The 15,618-nt window shown below is 40.9% G+C and overlaps 1 protein-coding gene across 1 annotated transcript; it reads left to right on the forward strand.

Moving 5' to 3' along the window:
* The first annotated feature begins 1,301 nt into the window (after positions 1-1,301).
* On the forward strand, positions 1,302-15,618 carry LOC110508715 (tyrosine-protein kinase Lyn). Its single transcript, XM_021589459.3, has 13 exons — positions 1,302-1,462; positions 6,585-6,721; positions 7,016-7,070; positions 7,228-7,333; positions 7,724-7,822; positions 7,979-8,082; positions 8,266-8,415; positions 8,585-8,737; positions 12,449-12,631; positions 12,828-12,904; positions 13,746-13,899; positions 14,210-14,341; positions 14,703-15,618. Exons 2-13 carry the CDS (start codon positions 6,590-6,592, stop codon positions 14,903-14,905), a joined length of 1,548 nt encoding a protein of 515 aa, XP_021445134.2. The 5' UTR covers positions 1,302-1,462; positions 6,585-6,589; the 3' UTR covers positions 14,906-15,618.

Consider the following 15,618-nt stretch of genomic DNA (forward strand, 5'->3'; position numbering starts at 1 on the left):
GGAGCTCTTTTTCTGCATTATCAAGGACAGCACACAGGTTTTTTCATCATTGTATGATTTAGTGTGTGCAAATGAACTCAAGCTTACAGACAATGTCAAATGTGATATAGCGAAGCACCTGAGTGAGCTGGGTGCGCAAATATGCAGGTACTTCTCCGAAACGGAAGACAAACTGGATTCGTTATCCCTTTCATGGCCTGTCTCCAGTCCACTTACCGATATCTCAACAAGAGAGCCTCATCGAAATTGCAACACACGGTTCTGTGAAAATTGAATTTAATCAGAAGCCACTGCCAGATTTCTGGATTGGGCTGCACTCAGAGTTTCTTGCCTTGGCAAATCGCGCCGTTAAGACACTGCTGCCCTTTGCAACCACGTACCAATGTGAGAGTGGATTCTCAGCCCTCACTAGCATGAAAACTAAATACAGGCACAGACTGTGTGGAAAATGATTTAAAACACTCTCCAATACAACCCAACATTGCATTGAGTTATGTACATCCTTTCAAGTGTAACAGTATTGCTTCTGTCCCTCTCCTCGCCCCTACTTGGGCTCGAACCAGGGACCCTCTGCACACAACAACCGACACCCTCGAAGCATCGTTACCCATCGCTCCACAAAAGCCACAGCCCTTGCATAGCAAAGGGAACAACTACTTCATGGTCTCAGAGCGAGTGACGTCACCGATTGAAACGCTATTAGCGGGCACCCCGCTACATAGCTAGCCATTTCACAACGGTTACTTACACAAGCACACCCTTCTCATTCACTATTTTTGATGAACAAATAAGGTGTATATTTAAGTTGACTATATAAAGAGCAAAATTATTGATTATTATAATATTATTTTTGCCCTGATCCTATAAGAGCTGTCACTTTCCACAAGACGGGTTGTGACAAACTCACTCATTCTTATGTTTAGTAAATGTATCGTATAGTATTTGTGTGGCAGGCTTACAATGATGGCAAAAAACAACATTGAGAGTGCGCTGACCCTGGTGCTAGAGGGGGGACGCAGCTGGAGGTTGACTGTTTTAAGGGGTACAGACTATAAAAAGTTTGGGAACCACTGTTCTGGGAAAATCAATAGGTTGTTTTGACTGTTCAGTTCCACAATGTCCCCTCAGTCCATTTCATACATTGTAGTACCTGTGATTTTATAAAACAAAAAAATGCATTGTACATAAAGATAATGTAATAAATATGACTGACCTCAAATGACCTCGACTTTCAAATGTGTTCAGTTGGTAAGCAATTATGCAAATACATTGGACAAAACGGAACATTGTACCAGGAAGTTACAGTAAAAAAAACCCAACCATTTAACATATGAAGTTCCTCATTCTGTTGAATTTCACAGTCCATTGGCAGCTCTAATAACGAGCAAGTTGAGGATTACTAACATTTGTCTTTATTTTAATTAGCCGCTCAGCCGCTTCTCCAACTAGTGAAATTTGACAGGTAAATCTAGCCTATATTATTATATATTATTATGTGTTCTATTAACCTATATTATTTATTTTCTTTGTCTATAGTTTTTTTTATCAAACAAGTCTTAATTTTATTTCTATAAACATTACGCTAGTCAATTTGTTTGGGAACGTTGTCCACATTTCGCTATAAAAAAATGTAAATACGGTCCACTGAGCCGAATGCACAAGTTAAAATTGTTCTTAAACATCTGTCTAAAGAAATTGGTCTGTCTGTACAAACCAGGGCGTTGCCTATGTTTTAAATGTTGCATGTTTTAGGAAGTGACACATTATTCCCGAAAATGTGGGGGTTTAAAAGCATGTTCCCATCACCTCCTCCAGCCGGCTCAGATTTCCCGATGGTGTGGTCTGTGACCACGTTTACATGCGCACAGCATTCTGAATAGTAGTTCATATCCCGCTTAACGTCTTATTCGGGATAAACGGTTTACATGCAACTTTGATATCCCGCTCATGAGTATCCCTGTACCATGAATAAACAGAATATTCATAATTTAAGTTCATATGGGTTAAATGGCATAGTAACTAAAATATGAACACTGACTAAGCCTAACTCCTGCATATTAACTCCTGCAGAATTATGCATTTCTTGCAGTAAATGTATATAATAAATGTTAATGTCTCAGGAACAGGAGTGGAGAATGATTTCTTTCATCATCTCTTGAGAAAATGCTGAATGCACTTGTAATGTGTTATCTTTGACAATGCTGTGCAAGCAGACAGTATTTCAAACACATAAAATATGCACCCAAGACAAACTGAAGTCTTATCAGAAACGTGTTTAATTGTAGGCTATATGGTCCAGTAAGGAGTATCAGCAAAATTCATTGTAATGGAATTATGGTGGATCAAACTGTGCAGGTAGCCTACTTTTTGAAGTAATTTGTTTGACAATCAGATGAAACATCACATAACACCCATGATATGTGTAACTGAGCCTGCGTAAGATGTCTAAGATCAGAATATCCCAGGCATTTTATCCAGGTTTCTCATAACCGGGATACAAGCTTTTTGGGGTAATTGTTTATGACTACTTTTACTTCACTACATTCCTAATTCACTTTATACATTTTCCCTGACACCCAAAAATACTCATTACATTTTGAATGCTTAGCAGGACAGGAAAATAGTCTAATTCACACACTTATCAAGAGAACATCCCTAGTCATCCCAACTGCCTCTGATTTGGCAGACTCACTAAACACACATTCTTCATTTGTAAATAATGTCTGAGTGTTGGCGCATGCCCTTGGCTTTCTGTAAATGATGTCTGAGTGTTGGAGTCTGCCCCTGGCTTTCTGTAAATGATGTCTGAGTGTTGGAGTCTGCCCTTGGCTTTCTGTAAATGATGTCTGAGTGTTGGAGTCTGCCCCTGGCTTTCTGTAAATGATGTCTGAGTGTTGGAGTCTGCCCTTGGCTTTCTGTAAATTATGTCTGAGTGTTGGAGTCTGCCCCTGGCTTTCTGTAAATGATGTCTGAGTGTTGGAGCCTGCCCCTGGCTCTCTGTAAATGATGTCTGAGTGTTGGAGCCTGCCCCTGGCTTTCTGTAAATGATGTCTGAGTGTTGGAGCATGCCCCTGGCTTTCTGTAAATAATGTCTGAGTGTTGGAGCATGCCCCTGGCTTTCTGTAAATTATGTCTGAGTGTTGGAGCATGCCCCTGGCTTTCTGTAAATTATGTCTGAGTGTTGGAGCCTGCCCCTGGCTTTCTGTAAATGATGTCTGAGTGTTGGAGTCTGCCCCTGGCTTTCTGTAAATGATGTCTGAGTGTTGGAGTCTGCCCCTGGCTTTCTGTAAATGATGTCTAAGTGTTGGAGCATGCCCCTGGCTTTCTGTAAATAATGTCTGAGTGTTGGAGCATGCCCCTGGCTTTCTGTAAATTATGTCTGAGTGTTGGAGCATGCCCCTGGCTCTCTGTAAATGATGTCCGGGTGTTGGAGCATGCCCCTGGCTCTCTGTAAATGATGTCCGGGTGTTGGAGCATGCCCCTGGCTTTCTGTAAATGATGTCCGAGTGTTGGAGCATGCCCCTGGCTTTCTGTAAATTATGTCTGAGTGTTGGAGCATGCCTCTGGCTCTCTGTAAATGATGTCCGGGTGTTGGAGCATGCCCCTGGCTCTCTGTAAATGATGTCTGAGTGTTGGAGCATGCCCCTGGCTCTCTGTAAATGATGTCCGAGTGTTGGAGCATGCCCCTGGCTCTCTGTAAATGAAAAAAAAACTAGAATGGTGGCATCAGGTTCTCTTAATTTAAGGAATTTGAAATGATTTACACTTTTACTAAACTTTTAGTATATTTTAGCAATTACATTTACTTTTGATACTTAAGTATTTATAAAAAACAAATTATTTTAGACTTTTAATCAAGTAGTATTTTACTGGGTGAATTTCACCTTTACTTGTATCATTTTCTATTAAGGCATCTTTACTTTTACTCAACTATGACAATTGGGTACTTTTTTCCACTAGTGTGCACATGTAAACATGGTTATCGAGATAGATATGGGTTACGGAAGGGTCACATAATTCCATCCAGGTCACCAGGAGGGATCAGCAAATTAATTATACTCATGAGCAAACATTTCATAACTGCAATTGCCAGTAAATCTCCACACTTGGCTTTATACCTGTTCAAACAACCCACTCCAGGTGACAGTATACAACCTTTCAGTTTGTTTGCCAACTCAGAAGTAGTAGAAGAATAAAATGGACTACTTCAAAATGGAGATGGCCTCAGTGGTGCTGCCTGTGCTCTCATAAACACCATATTGGAACAGGTACAAGGATGCGAATTCTATGGGTGTGATTGACACACCTGCCGTGCACATGCCCACACGCACTGTGCCCTCCACTAATCTAGGCCTATCCAAGTGTGTGAGGCATGGTTTACAGCTGGAATCCTTAATGGTGAAACAGCCATGTCCGTTTGCAATATTAAAACAACAAAAGAAGTTACTGCAAACAACAAACACTGTTTTTTCCCCTCGGACATCATTGCTCGCGCGATAGACGAGCACAGTAGGTGCTGCGTTTGTTTTACCTGCTGTGTAATGCTCCTCAGCTCGGCAGCAAAAGCAACAGCAGTGGTGGGGCGGCCAGTGGCGCTGTTTCCGCCAACTGTGGATTCCATCAATACATGCATTTATTCAACATTATTCAATGTAATTCAACTTTTTGCATGTTTAACTAAATTAATTCCTAAAGAAAATAGAATAATAGTTGACATGAAACCAAAACCCCAGACTTGGTTGAGAAATACATTACGCAGAGAGGGTTTTTCCTTGCAAAAGGCAGTTGCTTGTCAAATGAGGAAGTGTGCAGAAGCCACAGTAGCACGTAGCCTCTGTATAGTTATTTTAATCTGTCTGGAGCCTTAACCTGTATCCTGTCCATCATCTAGAAATACAGCCACAGCAGTGTGGCACCTAACAGTGGTCGGGTTTGTTTTTCAGCATTTGATTCAGAGCACTAGGAGGTGTTGAATTATTTTTTTTAGTCATAGATATATATTTGCTCAATGGTCTAATGCATTGTCCTCATCATTCAACAACAGTACATTAGTACAACCAAATGCCATAGTTCGCAAATCAGATGTTCATTATTGGAGAACAATGCAAAACAAGGACATTTCTAATTTGAAAGGTACATCTAGTTTCTGATTTAGTTTCCATTTGGGGTACATGAAAGACAAGACTAGGTCGAATGAATGTTGTGCCTTTCAGCTGTTATTTGCCCAGAAAGCAAAACTGATAAGCATTGTTTTAGGGGTCCAAAGTTTGAGGAAACATCAAATGTGTTCAGTTTCGTCAAGGAAGAAGAATACCTTACATCAGTCTAATTTTTACTGGCCTAGATCCATATCCATATAAATACATATTTCTCTCTCCCTCGGTGTTAGTAACACAATAGTTTAAGATCAAGCAATAGGCCTACTGTGTTAATTATATTACTTTGTAGCTCATGATGTGACTATTTATAACTGAAATCGTTGGAGAATTCCCCTGGACACGGAGCATTGTCATTGGAATGTGTGAACGTGTTGTGACAGAAAATCATGAGTTACCCCTGGCCTCAGTGAGCTGGCTGTACAACCCTGTTTTCTGCTGTTAGATAGACAACTGCTACCTGTATCTTATGTCTGTGGTATTAATCTGCACAGCAGACAATGTAACATATCTAAGATTGTGACCTTTACAGTATAGTGCTCCAAACTCCACTGTGTGAGTGAGTGAGTGAGATTCTGTACACGACCACTGCTGCTCAAAACCCACTTGCTTCTATATTGCGGTGTAAATTAATTTGCAGACACAGCTGCATCAAGTGGTGTAGTACAGAGGTTAACTCCCGAGAGACCACGTCTAACTGAGCCCAGTTGTTCAGACAAAGAGCCTAAATCAAAGATCCATACTTAGTTTATACAGGCTTGTTGCTCAGATTCTGTATGTGCACTGTCTGAAAATCGAATCATTTGTCATCTCCAAGCCTAACAATGCAGAAGGACATTTAAAAAAACAAACAAGTAAACACTTGATAATGCCTGTTAATGTTTGTGAATGAATAAACGTTAAATGAGTGAGTGAGGCTTTGATCTGTGCTAGGTTGTGTGCTATCAATACTACAGCAAATAAATAGTTAGATATTTTACAGTGTATTGGCACAGTTGACTCCTGATCAGTGCACTGTCAGAAACTCTGCTGTCCACTGTCATAGTAACTTAGTCCCAAACTACTGCAGTTCTACTTTACTTAATAACAAGTCATCTGTGTTTATGAGCAGTGGTCATTTGTGTACAGTCGGTCATGAACACTTCTCACACACACACACACACACACACACACACACACACACACACACACACACACACACACACACACACACACACACACACACAGTGTTAATCTTCTGTTTGATGTATGAGTCTTGATATTCATCTTCGTTATGTTTCCCATCCCTCTTTCCTTATGGGCCTTTTGCAGGAATATAGAGACCATGAATAGTTAAGCCTTGTTCCGAATGCTGTGTGTCTGTGGTGTGAACCAATGAGAAAGATGAGGTCAATACATTAAAGTTAGCTTCTGTGTCTATCCCAATAGGCAACATGGGTTGTAAAAAATCCAAGCTGAATGCCGGTCTGAATGGAGGTGTGCTTGATGGCAAGAACCGACAGCCAGTACATCCCGATCAAACTGTAAATCTGAAAGATCGCACCTCCATTGAAGCAAGTGCTACAGTAAGTAGTAGTTTCAGGGGAAACAGTATTTTTGTAATCACTACCAAAAATCCCTGACCTGGAAACTGACAAAATTGGTTCAAGTGTGTTGTTGATGAATCTTCAAATATTGAAAAGTGTACCCGATTATTATTATTATTATAATTTAAATGGGTGAAATAGCACACATTTCTCTCTTTCACCATCTCTTCACCTTAGATGCAAACTATTTTTCATAGATTAGCACAATAACGCCATAACATTTTGTCAAACTACTGTCCAGAAGTTCTGATATGAAATGATATCTTGATACAGCGTAACTCACCTCCTGGAGGTCTCCTGCCTGGTCAGGTATTCATGAAAATGGAAGGTATGCTTGTTGCATTTCTTTATCGCACATTGTTACAGTAATGATGCAGAGCAAATATTGTATGATGGTTCCATTTCTTTTGTAGTGCATTGCAATATTCCAATAACATTTGATTGCAAGAGAAGTGTGTTCCCACTGTCTCTCTTTTCTAACACAGAGCAAAGCGAGTCTGGTAAAATAGCTATTGCAATATACCCATATGATGCAATACATGCAGACGATTTGGGATTCAAGAAGGGCGAAAGGCTTAAGGTTCTTGAAGAGTAAGTGCCTGTTCTCCATATATTACATTTGAGTGTGTTGGATTTTATACATAAAAACCAACACAATGTTGGACTAAGAGGAATATTGTTTGCGCAAGCATTTTATACAAAGATGATTTACAGTGTCATCATTGAATAGTACACTATCTAGAACCTTCGGATGTCCCCATAACAGGACCCTTTTTGGTTCCAGGTAGAACCCTTTGGGGGTCCATGTAGCACTCTTTCCACAGAGAGTTCTACATGGAACCCAAAAGGGTTCTCATCGGAACCAAATAGAGTTCTCCTATGGGGGCATCCGAATAACCCTTTTGGAACCCTTTTTTTCCCCTAAGAGTAGATTGTTGTGTCCCTTCCTTCATTGACATCATGAATCATAACGGTTTTCAGGCATGGTGAATGGTGGAAGGCTAGGTCTCTGACCACTAAGAAAGAAGGGTTCATACCCTCCAATTATGTTGCAGAGGCCAACACCATGGAGACAGAGGAGTGAGTGTCGTTATCATATTGACTTTTGCACATTTCTCTTAGAGCCAACAAGGCTTTCTATTCACCGTTAATAGAAGCACATAGCTGTTATTTCATTCATTTCAGGGGAAGATTGGATATATAAATTGTGTCACTATAATATTGTCTTCCGCGTAGATGGTTTTTCAAGGATATTACAAGGAAGGACGCAGAAAGACAACTTTTGGCCCCTGCTAACAAAGCAGGCTCTTACCTCATTCGTGAGAGTGAGACATCAAAAGGTAAGGACCCACTGGATAACCTATGTCTCTCTAATGAAAATAATTTATGCACACTTGACTAAGTCGTTTTGGATAAAAGCAGCTGCTAAATGGAATATATTATTATTTGACATATTATTCACTGTATTGCATTTGGACGTCTGAATGTATGAGTGTGATAGTGATTGTGTTTCTCTTCATCAGGAAGTTATTCCATGTCTATCAGAGATGTGGATGCCCAGGGAATAAACGCTGTAAAACATTATAAGATCCGCACGCTGGATAATGGCGGCTTCTACATCTCTCCTAAAATCACATTCCCTGACATTGGTAGCATGATAAAACATTATTACAGTGAGTACCACTGTATTTGAGCCCACCTGTAATGTTGCACAAAACTAAGACATTTCATTTTCTCTTGGCTTCCTTCAACTTCTCTATTTACTAAAATAATATAATGTGTGAATAATATAGTAAGGCCATGCTGCTATGTCTCAACATCAGTTTGTGGTGTGATTGTCAGAACAATCAGATGGTCTCTGTCGAAAGCTGGAGAAGCCGTGTGATAAACCCGAAGCTCAGAAGCCATGGGACAAAGATGCCTGGGAAATCTCCAAGGAGTCCATCAAGATGGTGAAGAAGCTGGGAGCAGGACAGTTTGGAGAAGTGTGGATGGGTGAGTCAATGAAAGATACACTATATACACAAAAGTATGCGAACACACCTTTAAATTAGTGGATTCGGCTATTTAAACCACACCCGTTGCTGACAGGTGTATAAAATCGAGCACACAGCCATGCAATCTCCATAGACAAACATTGTCAGTAGAAGTGCCTTACTGAAGAGCTCAGTGACTTTCAACATGGCACTGATCATAGGATGCCACTTCTCCAACAAGTCAGTTTGTCAAATTTCTGCCCTGCTAGAGCTGCCCCGGTCAACTCTAAGTGTTGTTATTGTGTAGTGGAAACGTCTAGGAGCAACAACAGCTCGGCCAAGAAGTGGGAAACCACACAAGCTCACAGAACGGAATTGCAGAGTGCTGAAGTGAGCATAAAAATAATCTGTTCTTGGTTGCAACACTCACGACCGAGTTCTAAACTGCCTGGGGAAGCAACGTCAGCACAATAACTGTTTGTAAGGGAGCTTCATGAAATGGGTTTCCATGGCTGAGCAGCCGCACACAAGCCTAAGATCACCGTGCCCAATGCCAATCGTCGGCTGGAGTGGTGTAAAGCACAACTCCATTGGACTCTGGAAAAGTGTAAACTTGTTCTCTGGAGTGATGAATAACGCACCACCATCTGGCAGTCCAACAGACAAATCTGGGTTTGGCGGATGCCAGGAGAATGCTACCTACCCCAATGCATAGTGCCAACTGTAAAGTTTGGTGAAGAAGGAATAATGGTCTGGGGCTGTTTTTCATGGTTCGGGCTAGGCCCCTTAGTTCCAGTGAAGGGAAATCTTAATGCTACAGCATACAATGACATTTTAGACGATTCTGTGCTTCCAACTTTGTGGCAAAAGTTTGGGGGAAGGCCCTTTCCTGTTTCAGCATGACAAATGCCCCCGTGCACAAAGCGAGGTCCATTCAGAAATGGTTTGTCGAGATCCGCGTGTAAGGACTGGCTTGCACATTTATTTTCTCCCCAATTTCGATCTTGTCTCATCGCTGCAACTCCCCAACGGGCATGGGAGGTGAAAGTCAAGTCATGCGTCCTCCGAAACATGACCCGCCAAACTGCATTTTGTAACCCAGAAGCCAGCCGCACCAATGTGTAGGAGGAAACGCTATTCCCCTTACGACCGAGGTCAGCCTGCAGGTGCCCGGCCCACCACAAGGAGTCGTTACAGCACGATGAGCCAAGTAAAGCCCTCCCAGGTCAAACCCTCCCCTAACCCAGATGATGCTGGGCCAATTGTGCGCCGCCCTATGGGACTCCCGGTCACGGCCGTTTGTGATTCAGCCCAGGATCAAACCCAGATCTGTAGTGATGCCTATGGCACTGTGATGCAGTACCTTAGACCGCTGCGCCACTCGGGAGGCCCACTCCATTGCTTTTTTTAATAGAATTAAACCACATTAAAGTGATAGTATCAGGGGTAGGGCAGCTGAGACAGACAGCTATAGTCAAATGTTGATCTTTCTGTCTCTATGAGATTGTTAGCAGCCTTAGAGAGAGGAGGGATGGGACTGGTACTAGGAACTGTTGGCGCTGTTATCAGAGGCATCTGTAGAGGAAATGAGTGTGTCTGACTTCGAATTTGCATTGGATTTCGTTATTATTCATGTGTTACCTTCCCGCACCTCGGCCTTGATGAATTGCAGGAAATTGTTGGCATTTCAAATGGACTGTAGGGCCTCCTGTACTGCGCGAAGATGTTTGCTTCGTTTTCTTTGACCTCTTTGGCATTAAGGGTTTTTCCTATGGCACAGTGAGCCAGCCAGCCAGCCAGCCAGCCAGATGGAGCCGTCGAAAGTCCTGTTTCCTCTCATTCACCTCCTTGCATTTATTATGTCTCTGGAGAGTTTAGTCTCCTCTTCTCTATAAAAAAAACAAGGTGGAATTAAAAGAGGCTTAGAAGGGGGTGTTCAGGGCTTGTTCAGCTAGCACGGTGGAAACACAGAGTTGAAGGAGAATTATGTGATAAAGAAATGCTATTCTGGATGGAGGGTTCAAAATGCTCAAACTTGGACTGAACTCCACTGGTTAGTCAGTAATATACTAACTTTATTAGGATGCATCCCAAATGGCACCCTATTCCCTACACAGTGCACTACTTTTGACCAGAGCCTCTTTTAGCTCTATGGTCACTGGTCAGCAGTAGTACACTATATAGGGAATATGGTGCCATTTGGGATGTAAACTTAAACAACTCTTCAGTAGAATCAGCAAAATTGAATAAAAATGTATTGGTCATGTGCCGAATACAACAGGTGTAGACTTTACAGTGAAATGCTGACTACAACAGGTGTAGACTTTACAGTGAAATGCTGAATACAACAGGTGTAGACTTTACAGTGAAATGCTGAATACAACAGGTGTAGACTTTACAGTGAAATGCTGAATACAACAGGTGTAGACTTTACAGTGAAATGCTGAATACAACAGGTGTAGACTTTACAGTGAAATGCTGACTACAACAGGTGTAGACTTTACAGTGAAATGCTGAATACAACAGGTGTAGACTTTACAGTGAAATGCTGAATACAACAGGTGTAGACTTTACAGTGAAATGCTGAATACAACAGGTGTAGACTTTACAGTGAAATGCTGAATACAACAGGTGTAGACTTTACAGTGAAATGCTGAATACAACAGGTGTAGACTTTACAGTGAAATGCTGAATACAACAGGTGTAGACTTTACAGTGAAATGCTGAATACAACAGGTGTAGACTTTACAGTGAAATGCTGAATACAACAGGTGTAGACTTTACAGTGAAATGCTGAATACAACAGGTGTAGACTTTACAGTGAAATGCTGAATACAACAGGTGTAGACTTTACAGTGAAATGCTGAATACAACAGGTGTAGACTTTACAGTGAAATGCTGAATACAACAGGTGTAGACTTTACAGTGAAATGCTGAATACAACAGGTGTAGACTTTACAGTGAAATGCTTACTTACGAGCCCATTCCCAACAATGCAGAGTTAAAAAGTAAGAAAAATGATATTTTTTTTTATCATTAGGCCTACGTTTTAATGTTTTTATTTATCCCCCCAAACGAACAATAAGAACAGAAGTTGAGCACGGAGAAACAATTTGAACTTCATGGGAAAGTGTGTGTATAAATACCCACGTTTTTATATTGATAAATGAGTCCCCGCTGTCTACTTTTAGCTCTGTCAAAAAAACTGTTTTGTGAACTGTTACAGCTTAAGTCCTCAATTATAATTTTTGAGCATTTACTATGTGCACTACTCGAGTCGCGTCCCAAGTCCCTAGTCTTCGAGTCAGAGTCCTTTATACTCAAGTCATGAGTTGAGTCACAAGTTCCTTGGTAGTCCCATACGTTGCTGTCCAACCATTTTATACAGCTAAATTTCATTATACTGTTGCACATTTGTAAGGCTAAAATATATAATACAGCTCTCTAGCATTTGCTGTTGTAGCTAGTAGGTAGCAAGTCGAGTTACGAGTCATAAAAATCTGGACTTGAGTCCAATAACACTGCTTAGTACTGGCATTGGTTCCCTTGTTGCTAAATCACGTGAGACAGTATGCATTCAATGTCACCAGTTTATGTCAAATCTTCCAATCAAAATGTCATTCAAATAAAAAAGACAAAAAGATACAGCAGGTGACCCTAGAGGTCAGAAAACAGTGGTGGTACAATTTCTATCTAGCTACACTTCATACTGAGCAAATCCCTCCTGCAGCGTTCTACAACAACACGACCAAGGTGGCAGTGAAGACGCTGAAGCCAGGCACCATGTCAGCGGAGGCGTTCATGGAGGAGGCTAACCTCATGAAGACCCTGCAACACGACAGACTGGTGCGCCTCTACGCCGTCGTCACCAAGATCGAGCCCATCTACATCATCACAGAGTACATGTCCAATGGTAACACACACACACTGAGTCCAATTCCTACAAGACAGACCTCTTGGTTTCAAACACTGTTATGTGGCCAGCATGGACTGTTTTCATCAATACATACCATTTGATGCTACATAAGTTACATAAGTGTTCTGTAAATCACCTATATTTTCATTGGTTTGGTTTCTATCCCTCAATTTTGTTTCTTTACCTTTTGTAGGTAGCCTCTTAGATTTCTTAAAAAGTGAGACGGGCTGCAAAGTACAGCTACCTAAGCTAATCGATTTTTCTGCACAGGTAATGCATGTTCTTCTTACATCTCTCGGTCTCAGTGATTAAGCGCATTGCTCTTTATAGACTGTTTCCGTTTAAGAAATAGATGCTGATGTCACTATTTCCATTGGTCAACCAGAAAGAGGAACAGAACACCATGGTTTTTGTTTCACTTAACAAATGAGTTGCAACAAACTAAGAACATCCACACTCACACACACCGATCAGAGTATGTCTCTCATGGAAGAAGAAGAAATGTGCTTCAATCAAAGTCAATACACAAAAGGATGATTAACATGTATCATTGATAACGTGCCTCCCCAAAGAAGTAAACTACCTAAAAAGAATATGAAAAATAAACCAAAATTCCTCATGCCATGTCAGTACACCGGTTGTGGTCAATTCAGAATAAACTTTAAATTAGATCATTGACAGACATATGGTCAGTTCTGGGGAAAACTGCATCAAACCCCAGTTGCATATCCTCTTAGACAAAGTGAAAGAGGATGCCAGTTATTAAATTAAACAGTCGTCCCTTTCCGCAATTGGACAACCACTCAGCTCAGCTCACTTAAACTTGTTGAGTACTAACCAAGTCAAATGGTTTGTAGCTAATTCAATTCTAACCAGACGTAAAACACATACATTAACTATGTTATACAGCATTGCAAATTACCATACTGAATTTTTATCAGAAGAGGAGGAGTCTAATTAATAACCATTTGTCAGTATTGTTTAATGGGAACAACAACAACACAAGTCAGAGAGTCTGAAAGCTCTACCGAGATGGCTAGAGTGCTCAATTGAGTTCCATTTTAGGTACTTCATTAATTAATCCCTGGGGGGAAATGTCATCCTTTTTCAGATTGCAGAGGGCATGGCGTACATTGAGAAGAAGAACTACATCCACCGTGACCTGAGAACAGCCAACGTCCTGGTGTCTGAGAGTTTGCTTTGTAAAATAGCTGACTTTGGTCTGGCTAGAGTCATTGAGGATGACCAGTATACAGCCAGAGAGGGTAAGCTTCCAGTCTGTGCATGCTAGAATTAGTCAGTACAGTATTACACTGGCCAAAATGTTTTTATGATAGCCAGTGTTGACTTTGTGGCTGTGGTAAAGAAAAAAAATAATAATCATGCCAATCAGGAAGCAGAGGTCAATATCAGCAATGTCAGAACTAAAACTGCTATCAGCGCATATTGCATAGTTAGTACAGGCCTGGTTTGTACAAGAATGTTTCTGTCAGCAATCTAAGCATGTAACGTTACTTTGTTTTTCCTCCTGTATCAGTGTCAGAAACTCTTTCGCCATCTGTTTGTCCATTACAGGAGCTAAGTTTCCCATCAAGTGGACAGCACCAGAGGCCATCAACTTTGGCTCCTTCACGATCAAATCAGACATGTGGTCCTTCGGAGTCCTCCTGTATGAAATCATTACCTATGGAAAAATACCTTATCCAGGTAATTACATGCAACCTTAGACACAAACACGTTCATATTTAAGACTAGCTACTCAAGACTGATTTCCCCACATGCTGCAAAATTTGGAGCTTGAATGCACTCAATAATAGGTGAGCACAGATATTTATCGCCATCTTCTGGTTAATGAAAGATGTTGCAAGAGAGCAGAGATTTTTTCTCCAGAAAAAGACCTCGGTCTTTGATGGCATTTATTGTGATGCCTTAACAAATACCAAAACTCTGACTATTGCTCAACCATATTCCCCACATAAGAATCGGTCATGTTTGCTTCTTTCAATTTAGGTCGACCTGCTAGTCAGAGTTACTGCTTCTTCTCACTGTTCCTGTTTTCCTTTTTCAGGGATGAGCAATGGTGAAGTGATGACATCAGTGCAGAAAGGTTATAGAATGCCCCGCCCTGAGAACTGTCCCAACGAGCTCTATGACATCATGACCACCTGCTGGAAGAGCAAGCCAGACGACAGGCCCACATTTGACTACATCCAGAGTGTCTTGGATGACTTTTATACCGCCACTGAGGGACAGTACCAACAGCAGCAGTAGGAAGTCAATGTCTGAGTCCCAAATGGCACCCCATTCCCTTAATAGTGCACAACTGTTGGGCACAATGGTCAAAAGTAGTTGACTGTATAGGGAACAGAGTGCAATTTGGGGTGTAAAATGTCTGCTAATGTGCTGGTTTCTTCAATCCACCAGCAAAACAATCGGTTATTCCGCAGAGAGAGATATTGTCGGACATGTTTACTGCTTACTTATTTGTTAAGCAAGCTAAAGATTCACCTTTGAGTTCAACTTCATATTGAAGTATAAACCTACTAATGTAACGCAGGCTTTTTACAGAGAATGATCACATTAATAAAATGTACTGAATCTGTTGCAAACATGAAAAAGAATCAGCACATTGAACAGCACAAAATGTACAATTTACCACAAATTTATTATAACTTTAGCCATAGCTTGTTGAATTCAATCAGCAGATTGACCAGTACTATTAAAGGTCTATTTTTATTTGAGCTGTTACATTAAGGTACATTAATAGATATTAAGCAGCGTATCTTTTGGACTATGTTCATGTTTCTGTTTAATCGTATTAATATTAAGGCTGTCACAAGAGTCTAACAAGTTACTAATGTGACGTATATTTCTTGTGTTGTTTTTTTTTACAATGAGATTGATGTGAGTGACATGACCATGTGTGTGATTACTGTGCTCTGAATAAATGCAAAAAGACCTAAATCAATAAAATGTCAACCATT

The sequence above is a fragment of the Oncorhynchus mykiss genome, chromosome 28 (assembly GCF_057628025.1).
Source record: "Oncorhynchus mykiss isolate SJ-2025 chromosome 28, ASM5762802v1, whole genome shotgun sequence".
Taxonomy (NCBI): Eukaryota; Metazoa; Chordata; class Actinopteri; order Salmoniformes; family Salmonidae; genus Oncorhynchus; species Oncorhynchus mykiss.